We start from the raw sequence: 19,445 nt of genomic DNA on the forward strand, positions 1-19,445 counted from the left end.
TTCTGCCAGGATGTCAACCATTAATCTTATCAGGATCCTTCTTATATAATGGGTTGCTTTTCTGTTCTTGTTTTTAAGATTATCTCCTTGTCTTTGACTTTCAGTAATTTTACTATTATGTATCTGTTGTGACTTTCTTTCTGTTTATGCACTTGGAGTTCATTTAGCTTCCTGGATACATAGTTTAGTAGTGTTTTTCAGTGATTTTAGAAAGTATTCAGCTATTATTTCTTCAAATATTTTTTTTCTTTTTTTCTCTCTCCTCCTCCTTATACTCCCATACTGTATATGTTAGTATGCTTAACAGTGCCCCATATTTCTCCGAGACTGTTCATTTTTCCTCTTTTTTCTCTGTTCTTCAGATTGCATAATCTGTAACACTTTATCTTCAAGTTCACTAATGAAGCAGTGCATCTAATTTAGCATATAATAGTGTTTATATTCCTTCTATCAACTCAAATCCACTGTTACCTCATTCTAGTGAATTTTCCATTTGTTACAGTTTTCAATTCCAGAATTTCTCATAGGACTTTTTAATTTAATCTTTCTCCTTCTGTATTGATATAATCTATTTGATAAGACATTGTCATCATAATTTACTTTCCTAAATATGGTTTTCTTTAATTCTTTGAACATATTTACAATGGTTACTTTGAAGTGTTTTAATCCAATCTGGTCACATCTTACAGGCAGTTTCTTTTGCCTGCTTTTTTCCCAGTGTATGGTTCATACATTGCTATGTCTTTGCATATCTCATAATTTTTGGTTAGAAACTGGACATTTTAAGTAATATACTATAAAAACTGGCTACTGGGCCCTCTCCTCCATAGTTTATTATTGTTTCTAGCTTATTTATTCATTTAGTGACTAGATTTTTATATTGAAGTCTATCCCACCCTCACCCCTGACTTTCCCTGCGGTGTTCAGCTTTTGGTGTTGCTCAGAAAGGTGAAGATTTGCAACACCCACTGTCATCCTGGAATAACTGGTTTTGGGGCTGGGCCTTCTTCTCTTTCCACAACCACACCCTGCTGTTATATATACTCCACAATTGCCAGCTGATTGCTTTAGTTTTTCAACAGTACCTTAGGCCACAAATTGCTCTGCAGACTAATCCAATCAAACTTGAGGGGTTTTTTGAAGGGATTGATCTGGAGATCATATTTGTTCTGAGGCTGGGAAGACCCCCTCTAAACTGTCTCTGCCCATTTCTCTCATGAAAACTAACAGGACTACAGTTTAGGCTGTATCTTCATTGAATCAATGGTTTTCTGTCTAATTGACTTTCACCATGACATTCACTGTTTCCCAAAGCCTACGCTTGAACTTCTTCACACTCTCTTGTAGTTGAAGGCAATTTTTTTGGGAAAAGATTAGGAACTATTTCAAAGTTTCTTTGCTGTCCACCTCCCTACACCCCAGGTAAAATCTGAACCAGAGCTTCAGAGCTGGGGGAGGAACAAGAGTGATCAGAACCCAGTATTCTCAGTGACATTACACACAATTAGAGCCTTTGTTCCATGAGTAGAGGCCAGGCAGGGAATGGAAGCTCTCCCATCCCTGTAATGTAGCATTAGCGCTGGTAGCTGGGGGCAGGATGAGAAATGCTGACACCTTTATGCCTCCCAGGAGGAAAGTATACCATTGAGGGAGACTAGGCAGAAAGGGAGCTTTGTGTTTTTGAGTATAGCAGTCTACAGTGGTGTTATGGCTTATTGAATTAAGAGGGGGCACTAAGAGAGTATTCCTTGTTCAGATACCACAGATTCACTTTTCTTACCAAATGTTTGTAGATTTTCTTGAAAAGATGTTTAATTTGCTTATACCCTTAGGTTCATTCGTAGAGGCCTTAAATAAGTGGGTTTTTTGGGGGGTTTTTTTTGCTTTTTTTAAATTTCACCAGTTTCACTGGGGGAGCTGATCTAAAGATCCCCTCACACTGTCATCCCAGAAGTAGTTTCCAGATACTCAACTTTTAATAAGGCTGTCGTTTTGATATTTTTGATGATGCGTTAAATATGAATGTTGGGCTATTTCTCAACACATAGAAGTAACTTAGATTTGTGAGTGTTTGGAAGAGAATTAACGATTATCAAAAAAGAAAGCCATTATCACTTTATGCAACGTCATTTTCAGGACCTTCCCCTTTTTGATTTATATTACTGGCCTCTGTAGATGTCAGTATTTACCAAAAAGCTACAAGTGGAATGTGATTATATTTAAGAAATCTATATTCCTAAGAAAGTGTTGATGGAGGGACACCTGGGTGGCTCAATCCATTAAGTGTCTGACTCTTGATTTCAGCTCAGGTCATGATCTCAGGGTTGTAAGATTGAGCCCTGTGTCAGGCTCTGCACTGAGTGTGAAGCCTGCTTGGAATTCTTTCTCTCTTCTCTCTCTCTGCCCCTCCTCTACTCGTACACGGGCTGGCGCCCCACCCCCACCCCCATCCCCCAAAAATAAATCACATAAAAAAAGTATTGGTGAGTTGGATTATAGTAGCTTTTTGGGATAAACTTTGCAGTCTCAAGAATAAAAGCTTAATGTTTTTAATGGATTAGATGGAAACATAGAAGATATGCTTATCAGTTTGTGAGGAAGGGACAGAGCTTTACTAACAATAGAAGTGTTAGGTTCCCTTTTGATGTAGTAACTTTCCAATCACAAGGAACGTTGAATCTGGATGTTATAAGGAAGTGTTCTGCAGTGCATGAACTCGTACAGATGAATCCCTTAAGTTTTTAATACTTTTTGTTTCGGGGCGCCTGGGTGGCGCAGTCGGTTAAGCGTCCGACTTCAGCCAGGTCACGATCTCGCGGTCCGTGAGTTCGAGCCCCGCGTCGGGCTCTGGGCTGATGGCTCAGAGCCTGGAGCCTGTTTCCGATTCTGTGTCTCCCTCTCTCTCTGCCCCTCCCCCGTTCATGCTCTGTCTCTCTCTGTCCCAAAAATAAAAATAAACGTTGAAAAAAAAAATTAAAAAAAAAAAAAATACTTTTTGTTTCTTATAGGTTGAACTTTTTCATAAAGATATAGAAGCTTTCCAAGAAGAATATAAAACAGCTTCATTAGTAGATTCATCACAAGTCAGTCTCTATGAATACTTTCATATATCTCCCATCAAGGTAGGAGAAAAGTCTCTTTTTTATTATCCTTGATAATCTCGGTAATAGCAAATTGACTTGATCTGTGTGGAGAGATGAGCATGTAAATTATGTTCTCTAATAGTATATAAATTCTGTAAATAAAGTAAAAAGGAATAATCCTTTAAAATTTTTATTTATACTTATAACAATTTTTCACCATGTGGAAATAATACTGGGCCCATGTAAAACATGAACTTACGTGTTTATATCTTGACCTAATATTATGTTACCTTAGTTTTCTATTAACATGCTTAATGACAGTTTTCAAAATTGTGTGTATGGTTGTATATTTTTTTTATTTAATTATAATTGACATAGAACATACATTAGTTTCAGGTGTATAAGGTGATGATTCATTACTTATATACGCTGTGAAATGATCACCACAATAAGTCAAATGACCATCCATCACCATACATGTTAAAAATTTGTTTTTCTTGTGTGAGAACTTTTAAGATTTATTTACTCTTAGCAACTTTCAAATAATGCACTATAATATTATTAACTATAGTCTTTAAGTTTTAAATTAATTCATAAAGTAACCTCGATTTAAAAACTGGAAGTTGAATGGAACTAAATATAAGTTCTTAACACAAAGTTTCTGAATTACGTAATACTTGAAGAAAATTATTATATAGCTATGTATGTATACCGTGTATGTGCATATGATACGGAAGTGTGTTTTAACTGTTTTCAATGTGCTAACTTAATTGTAATAGTTGAAACACTTACTTTTGGTGATACTTGAGTCATTTCAACAACCTCAACTTCTAGATTATTAATATTATTTAAAGATGTATACAAATTACTGTTTTCCTAGGTGTACCAAAAGAATCGGATTGAACCTAAATGCCATATTAGTCTGTATTGCTGAATTTAAAATTTAAAAAGAATTGTGTTCAATTTTAAATTCCTTTAACTTTTTACATAATAATTTTGATATAATCTAGATAATTTTGAAATCTTCTTTATGGTGTAGTAAGTTTAAAATAGGATTGAATTTTAAAAGCTAAAATTGTCATTTTGAAAATAGTGCTTGAAATATTTCTCTCTTTATCTCTTTAGTTGCACTTAAGTGTTTCACTGCGTTCGGGTAGAGAAGAAGCTAAAGATTCAGAAAAACAGGAAGGACTGATGGCGGTTCATTCCTTAAATCTTCTGCTGAAGAGTATTGGTGCGACTCTTACAGATGTACAAGATGTAGTTTTTAAGTATGTGTAATATTCAAATCTGTAAATTGACAAAAAGCCCATTTTATATTTACGTAAAAACTTTATAAGTGAGAAGTGTGTAAAGGACATTGCAGATCAGAGGCAAATACGGTCTTTACTGTTAAATGGAATATAATTTAACATATTACCTGCCAAGCCTTAACTGTTAAGAAACAGAATAATTATTGAATAATTTCCTTAAGAAAGAGACACAGAGGCCATACAAGTTTGTGCATTATATAAGGCCTTTCAGGCCTCGGGGAGGATTCCTAAGAAGCTGTGTGTGCTCAAAGGTATGGTCCTTCAAAGATGTGGTTTCAAGATTTAATAGGATCAAGACTCTTTAAAGCATATGTGGCTAGAACAAAATGAATGCCATGGTAGTGGAAATGAAGGGAGCCAAGAATTTACATTTTAGTAGGAGTCATTCATGGAAGCGATTAGAATATCTAACCAAAGAGACAGGAAGTCTGAGTGGAGATTTCAGATGACAAGGACCTTTTCAGGTAGCACCTAGAAAGATTATGAAGAACAATGGTAAGAATCAGTGATCCCAGCAAGATGCAATTCTAAATCCAGATAAAGTTAGGTAATGAATTAAAGAACATAGGACATAAAGAACGTAGGTTTGAAGACATTGGGAATAGGGTAAGATCGCTAATCCCGCTGCTATCTTACCTGCTAACACAGAGCTTCCCACGTCGTGGATCTGATATATGCTGTGACTAGGTTAAAAGTAAACTGACCTGGATTCCTCACCTGTCAGTTGATCAGGCAGGACCTGCAGCGACTGAACCCTGGCCATTCTTGAGCATCCTCTTCCACTTGTCTCAGGTGTCAGACATTTTCTTTATGGGCCGTGATAGGACAGAGTTGAGTAATAGAGTCTATATGTATGAATGGAATTCAGAGGGTCTCTGAATCCCCTAAATTACGTGAAAGTATGTATAGGTGGCTTTTCTGAGCCTAAGATCCATAGCTTCCATAAGATTCCTAGATGTTCTTTGACCACAATAAGCAGAGATACATGTGAAAGAGGAAATTTTCTGATTGGCACAGGACTGTACTGAAAGGAAAGATGTGGAGAAAAATTCTAAAGAAAATGAAACCACTCATTAATATTAAAAGCATTCTCTTCACCTCTCTCCCTCTTCTCCCTTGATACGTACCCACACATATTTATGTGTTTTTCAGGCTTGCATTTTTTGAACTCAACTATCAGTTCCATACAGCATCTGAACTACAATCTGAAGTAATAAGACACTATTCAAAACAGGTTTGTCTGAGATTATTTTACAAAGGGACAGATTAATATAAAATAGTGAAACATTTTGTGTCTTACATGTAGATGTGACAAGGCTAAGTGAGCAGCCATGTTCAAAATTTTTTAACTTTTTTTTTTTCAGAATTGTAGAAAGAAGTTGAGCCCTATCACCATTTCAATTTTTTGCCCTCCTGTTGTTGTTTTTCCACTGACTGGTCTCTTCTGGATCATTGTGGACTTAAGACATTTTTAAATAAAATATTAACTAAGTAATTCACCAAACTTAAAAAAAATAGTTTCAAGGGAAACTGTTTATTAGTAACTGGCTGGTGAACACAGGCTATTTTTAATGTAATTGTATTGTTGAGTCAGCTATATATATTACTTTCATGGATTTTTTTCCACCTTTAGAAAGACTCCCGTATCTTATGATATAACTTACAGCAACTGAGACAGCTGTCTTATAATGCACAGCTCACTAAGCCTGAGTCAAGATGTGTGGGTTTAGATTCCAGTTTTGCCATTTACCTGTTACGTGACCCAGGTTATCATTTGGTCTGCATGTTGTTCCAGTCTCTAAAATGATGGTGGTAATAGTAACCATCAGACTTAGTTGTAAAAGTGAAAGAATTTTGAATATTCTAAAGCTTTATGTAAATATATTATTTCTAAAACTCTAACACCAAATCACTTTTTAAAAACAAAACTAGTGATGAATAGGGTGATACAGTTTAGGTGTTAAAATTGGTGATGAGGGTGTTGACCTAAAAGCAAACAAACAAACAAAACATTGAGTTTAAAAAATTTCCTGAATATCTGATTAAGTCTCTATTTCATTTTCAGGCCATTAAGCAAATGTACGTACTCATTCTTGGGCTTGAAGTTTTGGGAAATCCCTTTGGCTTGATTAGAGAATTTTCTGAAGGTGTGGAAGCATTTTTTTATGAACCTTACCAGGTAATAAAATAGTTATTCTTGCATTGTGCAACGTATTACTAATACTTTGAATAAATAATGCATCCAGTTGTTAACTTGAGGTGTGTGTGTAAATAGATTTTGAGAGACACAACAGGAGGACATGATTTTGCAGCAAACAATGGTAAGAGATACTGGAAAATTTTGGAGGGAATACTTTTACCTTTTCCCTAAAAATTTAAACTTGAGACTTTCCTAAACTACATTGAATTTTAAGTGTTCTGTTGGAATATTAAAGGTCAATAAACTTCACTCTATAGTAGAAGGAAGATCACCATAGACAGGCAGTCTTTGCACAATTGTGGGGACAGTACAAATAACTATGCAGGTGGACACTGTGCACAGCAATGTTAATCAGTGGCAAAAATCTTCTGTTAAAACATTTAAAACTCTCTTACTTTCACTTTTAAATGAGAGGGCAATCAAAAAGTAAAACTATTACTATATTATTATATTGTGCAGTATAATTTAAAACATAAGAAATATTAAGAATTAAAGTGCTATTATTTCTTTTACAAAAATTATCAGGAGCAGTTTGTGGTTATGTTCTCATAACTTACAGAGCAAACATCATTTGTACACTTTGGTGAATAGTCCTATTCCTGCATTTGGATCAACTTGTTACTTTCAACGTGGTGAAGTATCTCTTGGAATTCTGTTATAATGTTCAGTTTTTTGCTGGTGTCACTTCCTCTAGGCATATATTAATTTATATTAACAAATTCACGTTTAAAATAAAATATAACCTTCTTTGTTATTATTTGACCCTTTAGGGAGCCATCCAGGGTCCTGAAGAGTTTGTGGAGGGGATGGCCCTAGGACTGAAGGCACTAGTTGGTGGAGCTGTCGGTAAGAAACGGAATGCCTACCAGGTATGATTATGCTAGAGTAATGATGCCTTTGCTTTTACTAAAAATATTATAATTTCTGCCAGGTGGATTAGCTGGTGCTGCCTCTAAAATCACCAATGCTATGGCGAAAGGGGTGGCGGCTATGACTATGGATGAAGACTACCAACAGAAGAGAAGAGAAGCCATGAATAAGCAACCAGCGGGTCTTAGAGAAGGCATCACTCGTGGAGGAAAAGGCTTAGTTTCTGTAAGAAATTTCCCAGGGTTGTGAACACAGCAGGGACCATTTTATAAGGCCACATTCTGTGAATATGAAAATAGACACTGGGGCGCCTGGGTGGCTTAGTTGGCTGAATGTCCCAACTTCGGCTCAGGTCATGATCTCGTGGTCCATGAGTTCGAGCCCTGCATCAGGCTCTGTGCTGACAGCTTGGAGCCTGGAGCCTGTTTCAGATTCTGTGTCTCCCTCTGTCTCCTCCCCTCACCTGCTCACAGTCTGTCTTTCTCTCTCAAAAATAAACATCAAAAAAATTTTTTTTTTAAAAATAGACATTTAACTTGCACTCCTTCAAGTGTTATTTAGATATCGGAGAAGCAGAGGGTTGTGTCCTATATAAAATATGTCCATAGCCTCCAAAAGCATTCTGTTTAACTAAAATACGTGGACAGTGTGTTGATTCTTACAGTATCTAGAGAGCAAAACTCTCTATTTTTTTTTTTTTTTTTTTTTGTAAGCCAGACTTGGTTTTTCAAAGCATCATGTTGAAAGTATTAAACATTTTTAATTGTGCTTTTCCTCTAGGGTTTTGTAAGTGGCATAACAGGAATTGTTACAAAACCAATCAAAGGCAAGTATATTCCTTCAGGTGATGTGTATTACCAGGTCTTTCACAAATTGATTCTGTTTTCTCTCATGATTCACTTGCCTAAACCTTTGTTGTTTTTCTTTCTAGGAGCTCAAAAAGAAGGAGCAGCTGGTTTCTTCAAAGGTGTTGGGAAAGGTTTAGTTGGAGCAGTGGCAAGGCCAACCGGAGGCATCATAGACATGGCTAGCAGTACATTTCAGGGAATAAAAAGGTACGTTCTGTTTGGTGGAAGATATGAGTAAAACTCTTAAACCATGAGAAATAAAATAAATCTGCTGTTTGCCTCAAGGCACTTAGTTATGAACCTTACAGTATGGCAAATTACATATGATTTCCTAATTCCTTTTTAAGTTGTTGCCTTTGCATAAAGTTCAGCTTTATGGAGTTCTCCTTTATTGGTCCTTGGTCATTCATTCCCAGCAGCCTTGGCAGGAAAGGCTGAGCAAGTTAGGCAGGCTCTTCAGTTGCCTTGAATGAGGTGAATTATTAATAATGTAATGCCACACACACACGCTAGTTATAAAATTAGCAAACACAATATTCTCTCTCCTTTTAAGAAATAAAGAATGGCATTTTATATTCCTGGTTTAAACTCAGCTTGTGTTCCCCCTCCCCTTATGGTCTTACTTTGTTATGAAACTGTTACATCCATTTCCTCTGTTTTTCTTCATTTGTGCAAATAATTTTAAAACATCCTCTCTTCCTCCAAGTTAAATTTAGTTTAAGATTGAAATTTGGTAGTTGCATTATTATCTCTGTTCTAGAGCTTTGTAACCCATACAACAATGGATTAAATTCATGCTAATGAGACCTAACAAGAAGTTAGGTATATGGACATTTCCCTAATCTATTTCTTGCTTCCTGCTTTGAGGTAAGTACTGTCATTATATGGAGCTGCTCCTTGTTTTTGTTTTTTTAACTGTTCTTCTTAAGTTAGTATTTCCTACTGTTTACCATAATTGGGTGTTTCTGGTTTTATAATTTAGTATTAAGATAGGGGAAAAAAGGTCTCTTCTCCTTATAACTTTAGATTCACAAATAGAATGTATTTAGTTGTCATCAGAGAAGCTCAAACTCAGTGAAACATAAATAATTCAAAATCAACAGCTATGCAGGTATATGCCCAAAGTTGCTAGAATAACCTTCCATTTTTCTAAAACTTTGTAATCTGTACTGACCTGCACTACCTTTAAGGATTAAGGGCAAAATAAAACATTTTTAATAAAAATAAGACTAAGAACTATTAAAAATATACTTGAGAAGAAGGATATTAAAACCAGAAATGAGAAGTGGATTATGAGAATCAAATAAAAGAATATAAATGAGTGAATAAATCTAATTCAACTATATAGAAACAACATTGGAACCAAAATATTAACGATAATAAGTTGCAGATGCACCTGCGTGGCTCAGTTGGTTAAGCATCTGACTCTTGATTTTGACTCAGGTGATGATCTCACGGTTCATGAGATTGAGCCCTCCACTGGGCTCTCTACTGAAAGAAAGGAGCCTGTTTGGGGTTCATTCTCTCTGTCTCTGTCTCTGTCTCTCTCTCTCAAATAAATAAACTTTACAAAGGAATAAGTTACAATTTGAGAAGTGAATATTTGGCATTAAGCATTTTAATATATTGTTTTTGAAGAGGATATGCTATATATTTTCTATAGATATGTATCAATTAGATAGTTTTAATCATGCAAGAAACCAGAAGCGAATATAATTGCCAAAGTTCTTGTCTTTGACAAGACTTAATTCTGCTGTGAATTAATTCTGCTGTGAAAGCAATAAGTGAATATTTATTATATACGATAATATATACGTATATGATAAATATACAATATGCTAAATGGTGAAAAATTCTTTGAGGAAAAAATAAAACCGTGAAAGAGATAAGAGCATCCCAAGTGGTAGGGAGGAAAGTTGCCATCTTAAATGTAAGTAAGGTTTTCAGGGAAGTTTCCCTGGTAAGATTAAATTTGAGGAAAGACTGAAGAAGTAAGGGAGTGAGCCATGTGAGAAGGTGCCAGGCAGTAGGAACTGCCAGTAAGAAGCCCCGATGCCAGCAGTATGCTTGGCTTGAGAAGTAGCAAGACCAGTATGCTCAGAGTAGAGTGAATCCAAGGAGAGAGTTGGAAAAGATGATATTAGAGAATGCCTAGGGGTTCCGATCATATGGGGTTGGTAAGCCACTGTAAGGACTTTGGCTTTTTCTTGATATAAGAAATCATTGGATGGTTTTGGCCAAGAAAAATGATGTGAGCTGGCTGCTATAGATATATATCTCTATATATATCGACAGTAAATTGCAGGGGGACACAGTGGAACACTTAGGAGGCCTTTGCAGTAATCCAGATGTGAGGTGGTGGTGGTGAGACCTGGATAGGCTAGAAGTTCATACGAAGGAATCATGTTCTACGTGTATTTTGAACGTAGTGACAACAGGATTACATAAAGGATTGGATGTCGGCCATTGAAGAGAATCATTGTGGATAATTCTAAAGTTTTTTTCTGAAATGATGGAAATACCGTATTGTCATTACACTTAGGGAAGGGGGGAATTAGAAGTTTTATTTGAATATATTAAGTCTAAACTATCTCTTAGACATCCAGATGGGGACATCAAGTAGCTGCTGAGTATAAGAGTCTGAAGTTCAAGAGAAAGGTGCAAGCTGGAGTTAAAAATTTGAAATGTGTGAGCCTGTAATGGGTGTTTCAAGCTGTGCGATTGTATGAGATCACCTAGGGAATGAGAATAGAAAAGAGGAAAAAAATAGATCCAAGGACTTGGCTTTAGATATACCAACACTGAGAAGTTGGGAAAAATAAGGAGGACCCAGCAAAGGAGTCTGGAAAGGAATGGCCCTTAAAGTATGGGGGATAATCGAGAGGGCGGTGTTCCGAAAGCTAAGACACAGACAATCCCAGCTGTACTGTTGTTTAAGAGGAAAGGGAAATCCTCACTTCCCCATTCATCATCATGTAAGAGTATTAGAAATTTGTTCTAAAAACTGGTGTGGAACTTACAATGGAGGTATGGTACCCCCTCCTTAACCTTTGCTTAGAATACTCTTTCTTCTGTTACATGGTTGCTTCCTTTATTCAGCACTTTCCCAGTGAGTGAGGCCTTGCCATGGCCACCCTAAAGTTTCATTGTATCCCCTATTCTGCCCCCAGATACATCATATATCTCTTCCTTTCTTGATTCCCCCGCCCCCTTTAGCTCTTTTCATCACTAAATACACTATAAATTTTACCTTGCTTGTCTCTCCTGGTAGAACGTAAGTTCTATGAATGCAGTGGCTCTTGTCTATTTCCACATGACTTAAAACATTGCTTGACCTGTGGGAATTTTGTTTTTGTTTTTTAATTGAGATAACTGTGGAGTCACATTCAATTGTAGGAAATAACGTGGAGAGATCCCTTGTTTGTACACTGTACTGTGTTTACTCTGGCTGCTGTAACAAATGACCATGACCTTGGTGGCCTAAATGCTAAACATTCACCCTCTTATAGGTCTGGAGGCCAGAAGTCAGAACTAAAGGTGCCAGCAAGGCTGCAATCCCTCTGGAAGGTAGAATTTGCACCTTCCCTCTTCCCCCGGGTGGCCGCAGGCATTTCTTGACTTGTGACCACATCATTCCAACCTCTGCCTTCATCTTTGTATCACCTCCTCCTCTGTATGCTTACTCTCCCTCTGGGTCTCTTCTGTGATGACACGTGTCCCACCCAGATAATCCAGGACTACCGCCTCATCTCAGAGTCCTTAAATTCACCTCATCCTCATAGACTTGACCCTGTAAAATGGCATTCAGAAGTTCAGGGATCTAGCATGATTTCTTTGAGAACCACCATCCAGACTACTACATGTTTTCTTAGATTTCAGAATAGTAACATTTTGCATATCCATAGTACAGCATCACACCCAGGATATCGATGTTGATACAATCCATCGATTTTATTCAGATTTCCCACCGTGACTTGGACTCACTTGCTTCTGTGTGCCCTCATCCCATTCAGTTTCATCACCTGTGTTATGTTCATGTATCCACCAGTCAGGGTAGTAAGTAGTTCACCACACAAATACTTCCTGTTGCCCTTTCCTAACTCCATCTACCTCCCTCCCATGGACCCCCAAAATCTTTAATACCACTTTAAATACCCAAATATAGTCTATTTAAAATTGGGATATAATTCACATACTATAAGAAATTGCCGTCTTAAAGTATGCATTTGGTAACTTTTAGCATTCACAAGGTTGTACAACTATCAGCACTATTTCCAGAACATTTTCAATCACCCCAAAGAAAACCCTGCACTTGTCAACAGTTACCGTGTCTCTTTCCTCTCAGCCAATGGCAACTCTTCTACTTTCTGTCAGTAAATTTACACTTTCTGGACATTTCGTATAAATGGAATCATACGATATTTAGCCTCTGTGTGCCTGGATTCTTTCACTTAAAATTACGATGTTTCAAGGTTCATCCATGTAGCATAAATGAGACCTTCATTTCTTTTTATGAGTAAATATGCCATTGTATGGATAGACTCCCTTTGGTTATCTGTTTCTTAGCTGATGGGTATTTAGGTTGTTTTTACTCTGTTGCAAACAGTACTGCTGAAAACATGTAAGTTTTCATGTGGATACATGCTTTGAGTTCTCTCGAGTTTTTCTTTAGAAATGGAATTGCTTGGTCAGTTTGATAACCTCTGTGTTTAACTTACTGAATTAATTACCAAACTGTTTTCCACAGCAGCTACACTATTTTATATCCCCATCAACAGTGAAGAAGTTTCTAATATCTCCATATCCTCTCTAACACTAGTTATTTTCCATTTTGCTTTTTTTAAATAGCTAATCTATTGGGTGTAAAGTAATATCTCATTGTGGTTTTGATTGCTATTTCTTTTTTTTTTTTTTCAACGTTTATTTATTTTTGGGACAGAGAGAGACAGAGCATGAACGGGGGAGGGGCAGAGAGAGAGGGAGACACAGAATCAGAAACAGGCTCCAGGCTCTGAGCCATCAGCCCAGAGCCCGACGCGGGGCTCGAACTCACGGACCGCGAGATCGTGACCTGGCTGAAGTCGGACGCTTAACCGACTGCGCCACCCAGGCGCCCCTTGATTGCTATTTCTTAATGATATAGAACTTTCATATCATTTTGCTTATTTGCCATTTGTATATCTTTCCTGGAGAAATGTCTATTCATGTAGAATATCTTTTACATTTTTTAATTGAGCTGATTATCTTTTTACTGTTGAACTGTAAGAGTTCTTTATATATTCTGGAAACTAGACCACACTTTCTCCTATTTATGTATTGTCTTTTATCTTTTCTGCTGGTGCTTTTTGATGAAGTCTGATTTATCTGTATATTCTTGGGTTGCTGTGCTTTTGCTCTCATACCTAAGAAAGCATTACTTAGTCCAAGGTCATGAAGATTTACACCTATATTTTCTTCTAGCAGAGTTACAGTTTTACCTCTTAAGTTCAGGTCTTTGATTCAGTTTAATTTTTACATTTTTGTATGTGATGGGGCACCTGGGTGGCTCTGTTGGCTGAGCGTCCGACTTCGGCTCAGGTCATGATCTCACAGTTTGTGGGTTCGAGCCCCGCATCGGGCTCTTTGCTGACTGCTCGGAGCCTGGAGCCTGCCTCCCTCTTTCTGTCTCTGCTCCTCCCCTGCTCATGCTGTGTCTCTCTCTCCTTCAAAAATAAATTAAAAAACATTTAAAAAGCTTTTTAAATTTTTGTATGTGATGAGAGTTTGGATCCATATTTATTCTTTTGCATGTGCAAATCTAGTTGTCCCAACACCATTTGTTTGAAAGGACTACATTTTCCCTACTGAATGGTCTTGAAGCTCTTGTCCAATATCAATTGACTATAAATTTGAGTTTATTTCTAGACTCTCAGTTCTGTCCCATTGATCTGTATGTATATCCTTAATGCAGTAACACACTGCATTGCTGTAGCTGTGAAGTAAGCTTTGAAATCAGTAAGTATGAGTCTTCTGACTTTGTTCTTCTTTTTCAAGATTATTTAGATATTCTGAGTCACTTCAGTTAGCATATGGTTAATTTCTGCAAAAAAGGATAGCTGGAATTTTGAATAGTGATTGTGTTGAATCAAGATCAGTTTGGAGATTATTGCCATCTTAACAATATTAAGTCTCCCCAATCTGTGAAAATGGATGTTTTTCCATTAATTTCGGTCTTTAATTTTTTTTTTCAATGATGTTTTGTAGTTTTCAATATCTGTGTCTTTTCATAAATTCATTCATAAGTATTACATTCTTTTTGATGCTATTATGTTTTAATTTCATTTTTGGATTGTGTATTGCTAGTATATAGAAATACTAGTTTTTGTATATTGAGCTTTTATTCTGCAACCTTATGAAACTTGTTTGTTAGCCCTAATAGTTGGATTTTTTTTTTTTAAGTTTATTTATTTCGAGAGAGAGAGTGGGAGCAGGGAAGTGGGGGGGGGGAGAGAGAGAGAGAGAGAGAGAGAGAGAGAGAGAGAGAGAGAATGAATGAATGAATGAATGAATGAATGAATCAATCCCAGGCAGGCTCTGCATTGTCAACGCAGAGCCCTATGCAGGGCTAGAACTCACAAACCATGAGATCACTGTCTGAGCTGAAGTCAGACGTTTAACCCACTGAGCCACCCAGGCGCCCCTAATAGTTGGATTATTTATGGTTTCGTATATATAAAATCATGCCATCTAGAAATAAAAGTAGTATGGGGCGCCTGGGTGGCTCAGTCAGTTGAGCATGGAGCCTGCTTCAGGTTCTGTATCGCCCTCTCTCTCTACCCCTCACCCCCCCAAAAAAAATATTTTTTTTAAATAAATAAAAATAAAAGTAGTTTTAGTTTTTCCTTCCAATCTGAATGCCATTGTTTCTTCTTCTTGCTTAATTACCTTGGCTAAAACTCTAGTACAGTGTTGAATTACCAAGACCAGTCATGCCTGTCTTACTCCTGATTTTAGAGAGAAGCTTTCGGTCTTTCACCATTAACTATGATATGAGCCATGGCTTTTTTGTAGATATTCTTTATCAGGTTGAAGAAGTTCCTTTCTATTTTGAGTTTGAGTGCCTTTATCATGAAAGGATGTTGGGTTTTGTCAAATGCTTTTCTAGTATTAATTAAATTGGCTGGTTTTTTTTCTTTGTTTTATTAATATAGTGTATTACATTAATTGATTTTCATACGTTGAACCAACATTGCATAGCTGGGATAAATCCCACTTGGTCATGATGTATAATCCTTTTTATGAGCTGCTAGATTTAGTTTGCTAAAATTTTATTTGAGTTTTTTTGTGTACGTATTTACAAGGAACATTGGCCTATAGTTTTTTCATCATGTCTTTGCCTGGTTTTGTTATTAGGGTAGTACTGTCTTCCTAGAATAATTAGGAAGTATTCCCTTCTCTTCATTTTTTGAGATGAGTTTGTGGAAGAATTACATTAATTTTTCTTTAAACATTTGATAAAATTCACCAGTGAGGCCATTTAGATTTGACCTTTATTTCTGGTAAATTTTTTGACTACTCATTCAGTCTCTTTAAGTCGTAATCATATTGTCTGTTCTTTCCAGTCATTTTAAGTTCCCTCTCTTTTTTTCTTTGTCTGATGGTTTGTCATTTTTGTTGACTTTACCAAAGAACCAATTTTTGGTTTATTGACTCCCTCCATTGTTTTTCTATTTTATTTTTCTTTCCTCTAATTTTTTTTTCTGCCCTAATTTTTCTTACTTCCTTCCAAATTCTGCTAGCTTTGGGTTTAGTTTGCTCTTCTTTTTCTAGTTTCTCAAGGTGTAAAGTTAGATGATTGATCTGGGATCTTTTTCTTTTTAAGTGTTGGGCACTCACAGTATAAATTACTTTCTGAGCAGTGTCTTCACTACATAAGTTTTGGTTTGTTGTGTTTTTGTTTTCAATTGTCTCAAAGTAATTACTTTCCTTTGTTACTTTTCTTGGACCTTTAATTATTTAGGCTTCTGCTGTTTAATTTCCACAAATTTGTGAATTTCTCAAATTTCCTTCTCTCATAGATTTCTAATTTTATTCTGTGTGGCCAGAAAAAAAACATACTTTACAAGTTTTAGTATAACTTTTATATTTACTGAGATATGTTTTATGGCCTAAAACATAGTCTGTCCCGGAAAGTATTCTGTGTGTGTGCTTGAGAAGAATATGTAGTTTGCTATTGTTGAATTAAGTGTTCTCTGTATAGATGCCTGTTAGGTCTAGTTAGATTATAGTGTTATTCACATCTTCTATTTCCTTGCTGATCTTTTGTCTATATGATACCGTACACTACTGAAAGTAGGATACAAAAATAACTATAATTGTAGATTTTTTCCTCTTTTTAGTTCTGCCAGTTTTTGCTTCATGTATTTGAGAACTCTATTGTTCAGTACTTATATGCTTAAAATTTTTATATCTTCTTGATATATTAACCCTTTTCTTGTAAAATGTTCTTTGTATCTGAGAATTTTTGGTTTAAAGTTTAATTATTTTCTGATCTTAATATGGTTATTCCACCTCTCTTTTAGTGACTGTTTACATGGTATATCTTTTTCCATCCTTTTATTTTCAACTTATTTGTGTCTGTGATTCTAAAGTGAATCTTTTTTGGGCAGCATTTAGTTGGATCAACTTTTTTTTATCCATTCTGCCACTCTGCTTTTTAACTGATGAATTTACCCCATGGTATGTGTTTTATATATATATGGGTACGTTATGTAGTAAGTTCTTAATATTTATTGCATCTCTGAATATTTGCTGAATGAGTGAACAAATGGACCATTCTCATGTAGGTCCATACAGTCAAAAATGTTAAGTTATTACAATACCAGATTTAGCAAAGTATTTATGTATTTCAAGCAATGCATATCAGCCCAAGTAGGAATATGTTAAGGTATTTGAACATTAAACAACATACATGTAATTTGACTTATAGCAATAATAGATTGAAGGAGATTAACCAAAGGTCACAGCAATGACCGGGCAGGAATTTCTTAATTAAAATTCATTGCCCATTCAAAATTTTCCAAAACAATAACAAGAACTATATGCTAACTAAGAGTGGAAATGAACTTCCTTGGCTTGGCAAAAGGTGCCTTTAAAAAAGAAAATTATTGTTAATATTGGTTCCTCATGGAAAACTCAGTAGCAGCTTTCCCTTTGAAGCTAAGAATGAGACAGGGTTGCCTACAGTCCCCTCTTATATTTAGCATTGTATTGGAGGAACCAAACAGTATTGTAGGAAAAGAAAAAGAAGTTAAAAGCCTTAAAGCAGAGAAAAAAAGAAAAAAGCAGTACTCATCATTTGCTGGTTCTCTGATTATTGTGTACAAAGAAAGTCCAAGACAGTTGGTAAACAAACTTCTTTTCAAGTCTATATTTTTCTAGAGAACTTAAATTTATTGGTGTCATAAAGACAAATTTTAAAATAGAGGAGTGATGTAAGAGTCTTATCCAAAAGAACATTCTTTTCAGTAGTTGCATTTTAAATTGTACATAAGAGTATTTGAACAGTTTTTATACTCAAGCTATATGTTCTTCCCTGTAGAGCTACAGAGAGTTCTGATGAAGTGGAGAGCCTGCGACCCCCTCGATTCTTTAACGAGGATGGAGTTATCAGACCTTACAGGTTGAGGGATGGGACTGGCAACCAAATGTTACAGGTGGGTGAAGAAGTATCTTACACACTAAGATTAATTTAGTCAAGTTTGCTTTATTACAAGTATCTATATAATGATTCCAATATATATTAGATTATTTGGGCTTTAGATGTTTTGCTTAATTCTGTTTAGAAGTTTTTTATGTTTACTTAGGTTTTAATGTACGTTTATTTACTATAAGATTTTTTTTTCTTTTTTACAGGCATCAAAAGTTTGATATGAAAAGTTAATGCATGACTTTGCAAGTGAAGGCCAGCAGTAGATTTTAGTCTTAAAATTTACAAACTACGTACAGCTGTTTCAGTATTTTGAATACAAAGAAAAGCTTTCATATTGGTAACTTTTTGTATAGGATTTTAGTGAATCTGATCTCGTTATAGGGTATTCTTAGTTCTGTACTGGATTTGCTAGATTTGTTGCAAACCATCATGCCTTTTGTATCCTCATAATTGGTGGTACTTACTTAACCAGTTAGACCATTTCTGTGTAGGGGACTCCCTCTGCATATCAAGCCGCTGGTAGCTTTAATACAAGTCTCCTGTCCACTTGGGCATGGATAAGGGAAAAATCAGTTCCACTGCTATTGTGAATTCTTGGGTTTCTTAGGCTTTTCTTTGGAAAATATTCAAGTGGTCATGACCTTCTTCCTGCCTTATGCTTGTGTAGTCTATTTAAAACCTGTGGAATCTGATAAGCAGTTCACATGAAAGCCAACATCTTTTAGAAAGGAAGATTGGCTTTTGAAACAGTAGACCATTTGAAGGTAGACTATTTTACCAGTTTAGATACTTTTCTTACTTTGAAAATTGTCCTTTTTAAAATTTGGATTATGGTGTAGGTAGCATACATAATAGGTTATACCGATTTCAATTTATTTCATCTGTGGTTTAGATGTGGAGTACTGAAGTAAATCACTTGTTTGAAAACAAACCAGGAGTCGTTATGTTAAGTAGACTTGAAAATATTCGTAGTAATAATAACCTGTAGGGGTATGGTGCTTCCTTTATAGCCTTGGTATTTTAAATATTTTCATGTTTAAAATGACCATGGTAAATATTTAAAACTTCAGTATTTTACCCACTACATGTAGAGAATATCATTTTGAATAAAAGGTGCTTCCATCTAATATAGTAAAACATGACCATTGAGTTAATGTGTATTATTTAATAAAGTGATACTGTATTTAAAATGTTTTTAAAGCCTCAAAATAATTGCATATGGGGTAGAACTGGCAACCTAGTGAGAGGTTGTGCTCTAAAAGGCATTTCGTACAATCTCTGCAATGACAGTGTATCATTCTTTGGAAGATGCAAATGGTACAGAAGTCACCTACGGTTAATACATTTGAAAAATATACTTCTATTCAGTTGCTGCCTTCCCTTGTTAGGGAAGTAACGTGTACCTTACATTAGTAACTTACGTTAATAACATACTACTAA

At 35.8% G+C, this 19,445-nt stretch overlaps 1 protein-coding gene across 4 annotated transcripts in view; it reads left to right on the top strand.

Annotated features, from left to right (window-relative positions):
- The window catches only part of VPS13A (vacuolar protein sorting 13 homolog A), a 256,431-nt gene that overhangs the window by 214,629 nt on the left and 22,357 nt on the right, over positions 1-19,445 (top strand). For 2 of the 4 annotated variants that reach the window (XM_045469045.1, XM_045469046.1), the window contains exons 60-68: positions 3,009-3,122; positions 4,209-4,354; positions 5,549-5,630; positions 6,462-6,575; positions 7,367-7,442; positions 7,528-7,691; positions 8,247-8,292; positions 8,398-8,521; positions 17,895-18,009. In XM_045469045.1, the coding sequence (XP_045325001.1) occupies positions 3,009-3,122; positions 4,209-4,354; positions 5,549-5,630; positions 6,462-6,575; positions 7,367-7,442; positions 7,528-7,691; positions 8,247-8,292; positions 8,398-8,521; positions 17,895-18,009 (981 nt within the window). Of the gene's footprint in view, positions 1-3,008; positions 3,123-4,208; positions 4,355-5,548; positions 5,631-6,461; positions 6,576-7,366; positions 7,443-7,527; positions 7,692-8,246; positions 8,293-8,397; positions 8,522-17,894; positions 18,010-18,208; positions 19,200-19,445 lie in introns of those variants that run through there. The other 2 variants (XR_006710274.1, XM_045469047.1) reach the window with 2 other exon arrangements.

Source organism: Leopardus geoffroyi, chromosome D4 (assembly GCF_018350155.1).
Source record: "Leopardus geoffroyi isolate Oge1 chromosome D4, O.geoffroyi_Oge1_pat1.0, whole genome shotgun sequence".
NCBI classification, from domain to species: domain Eukaryota; kingdom Metazoa; phylum Chordata; class Mammalia; order Carnivora; family Felidae; genus Leopardus; species Leopardus geoffroyi.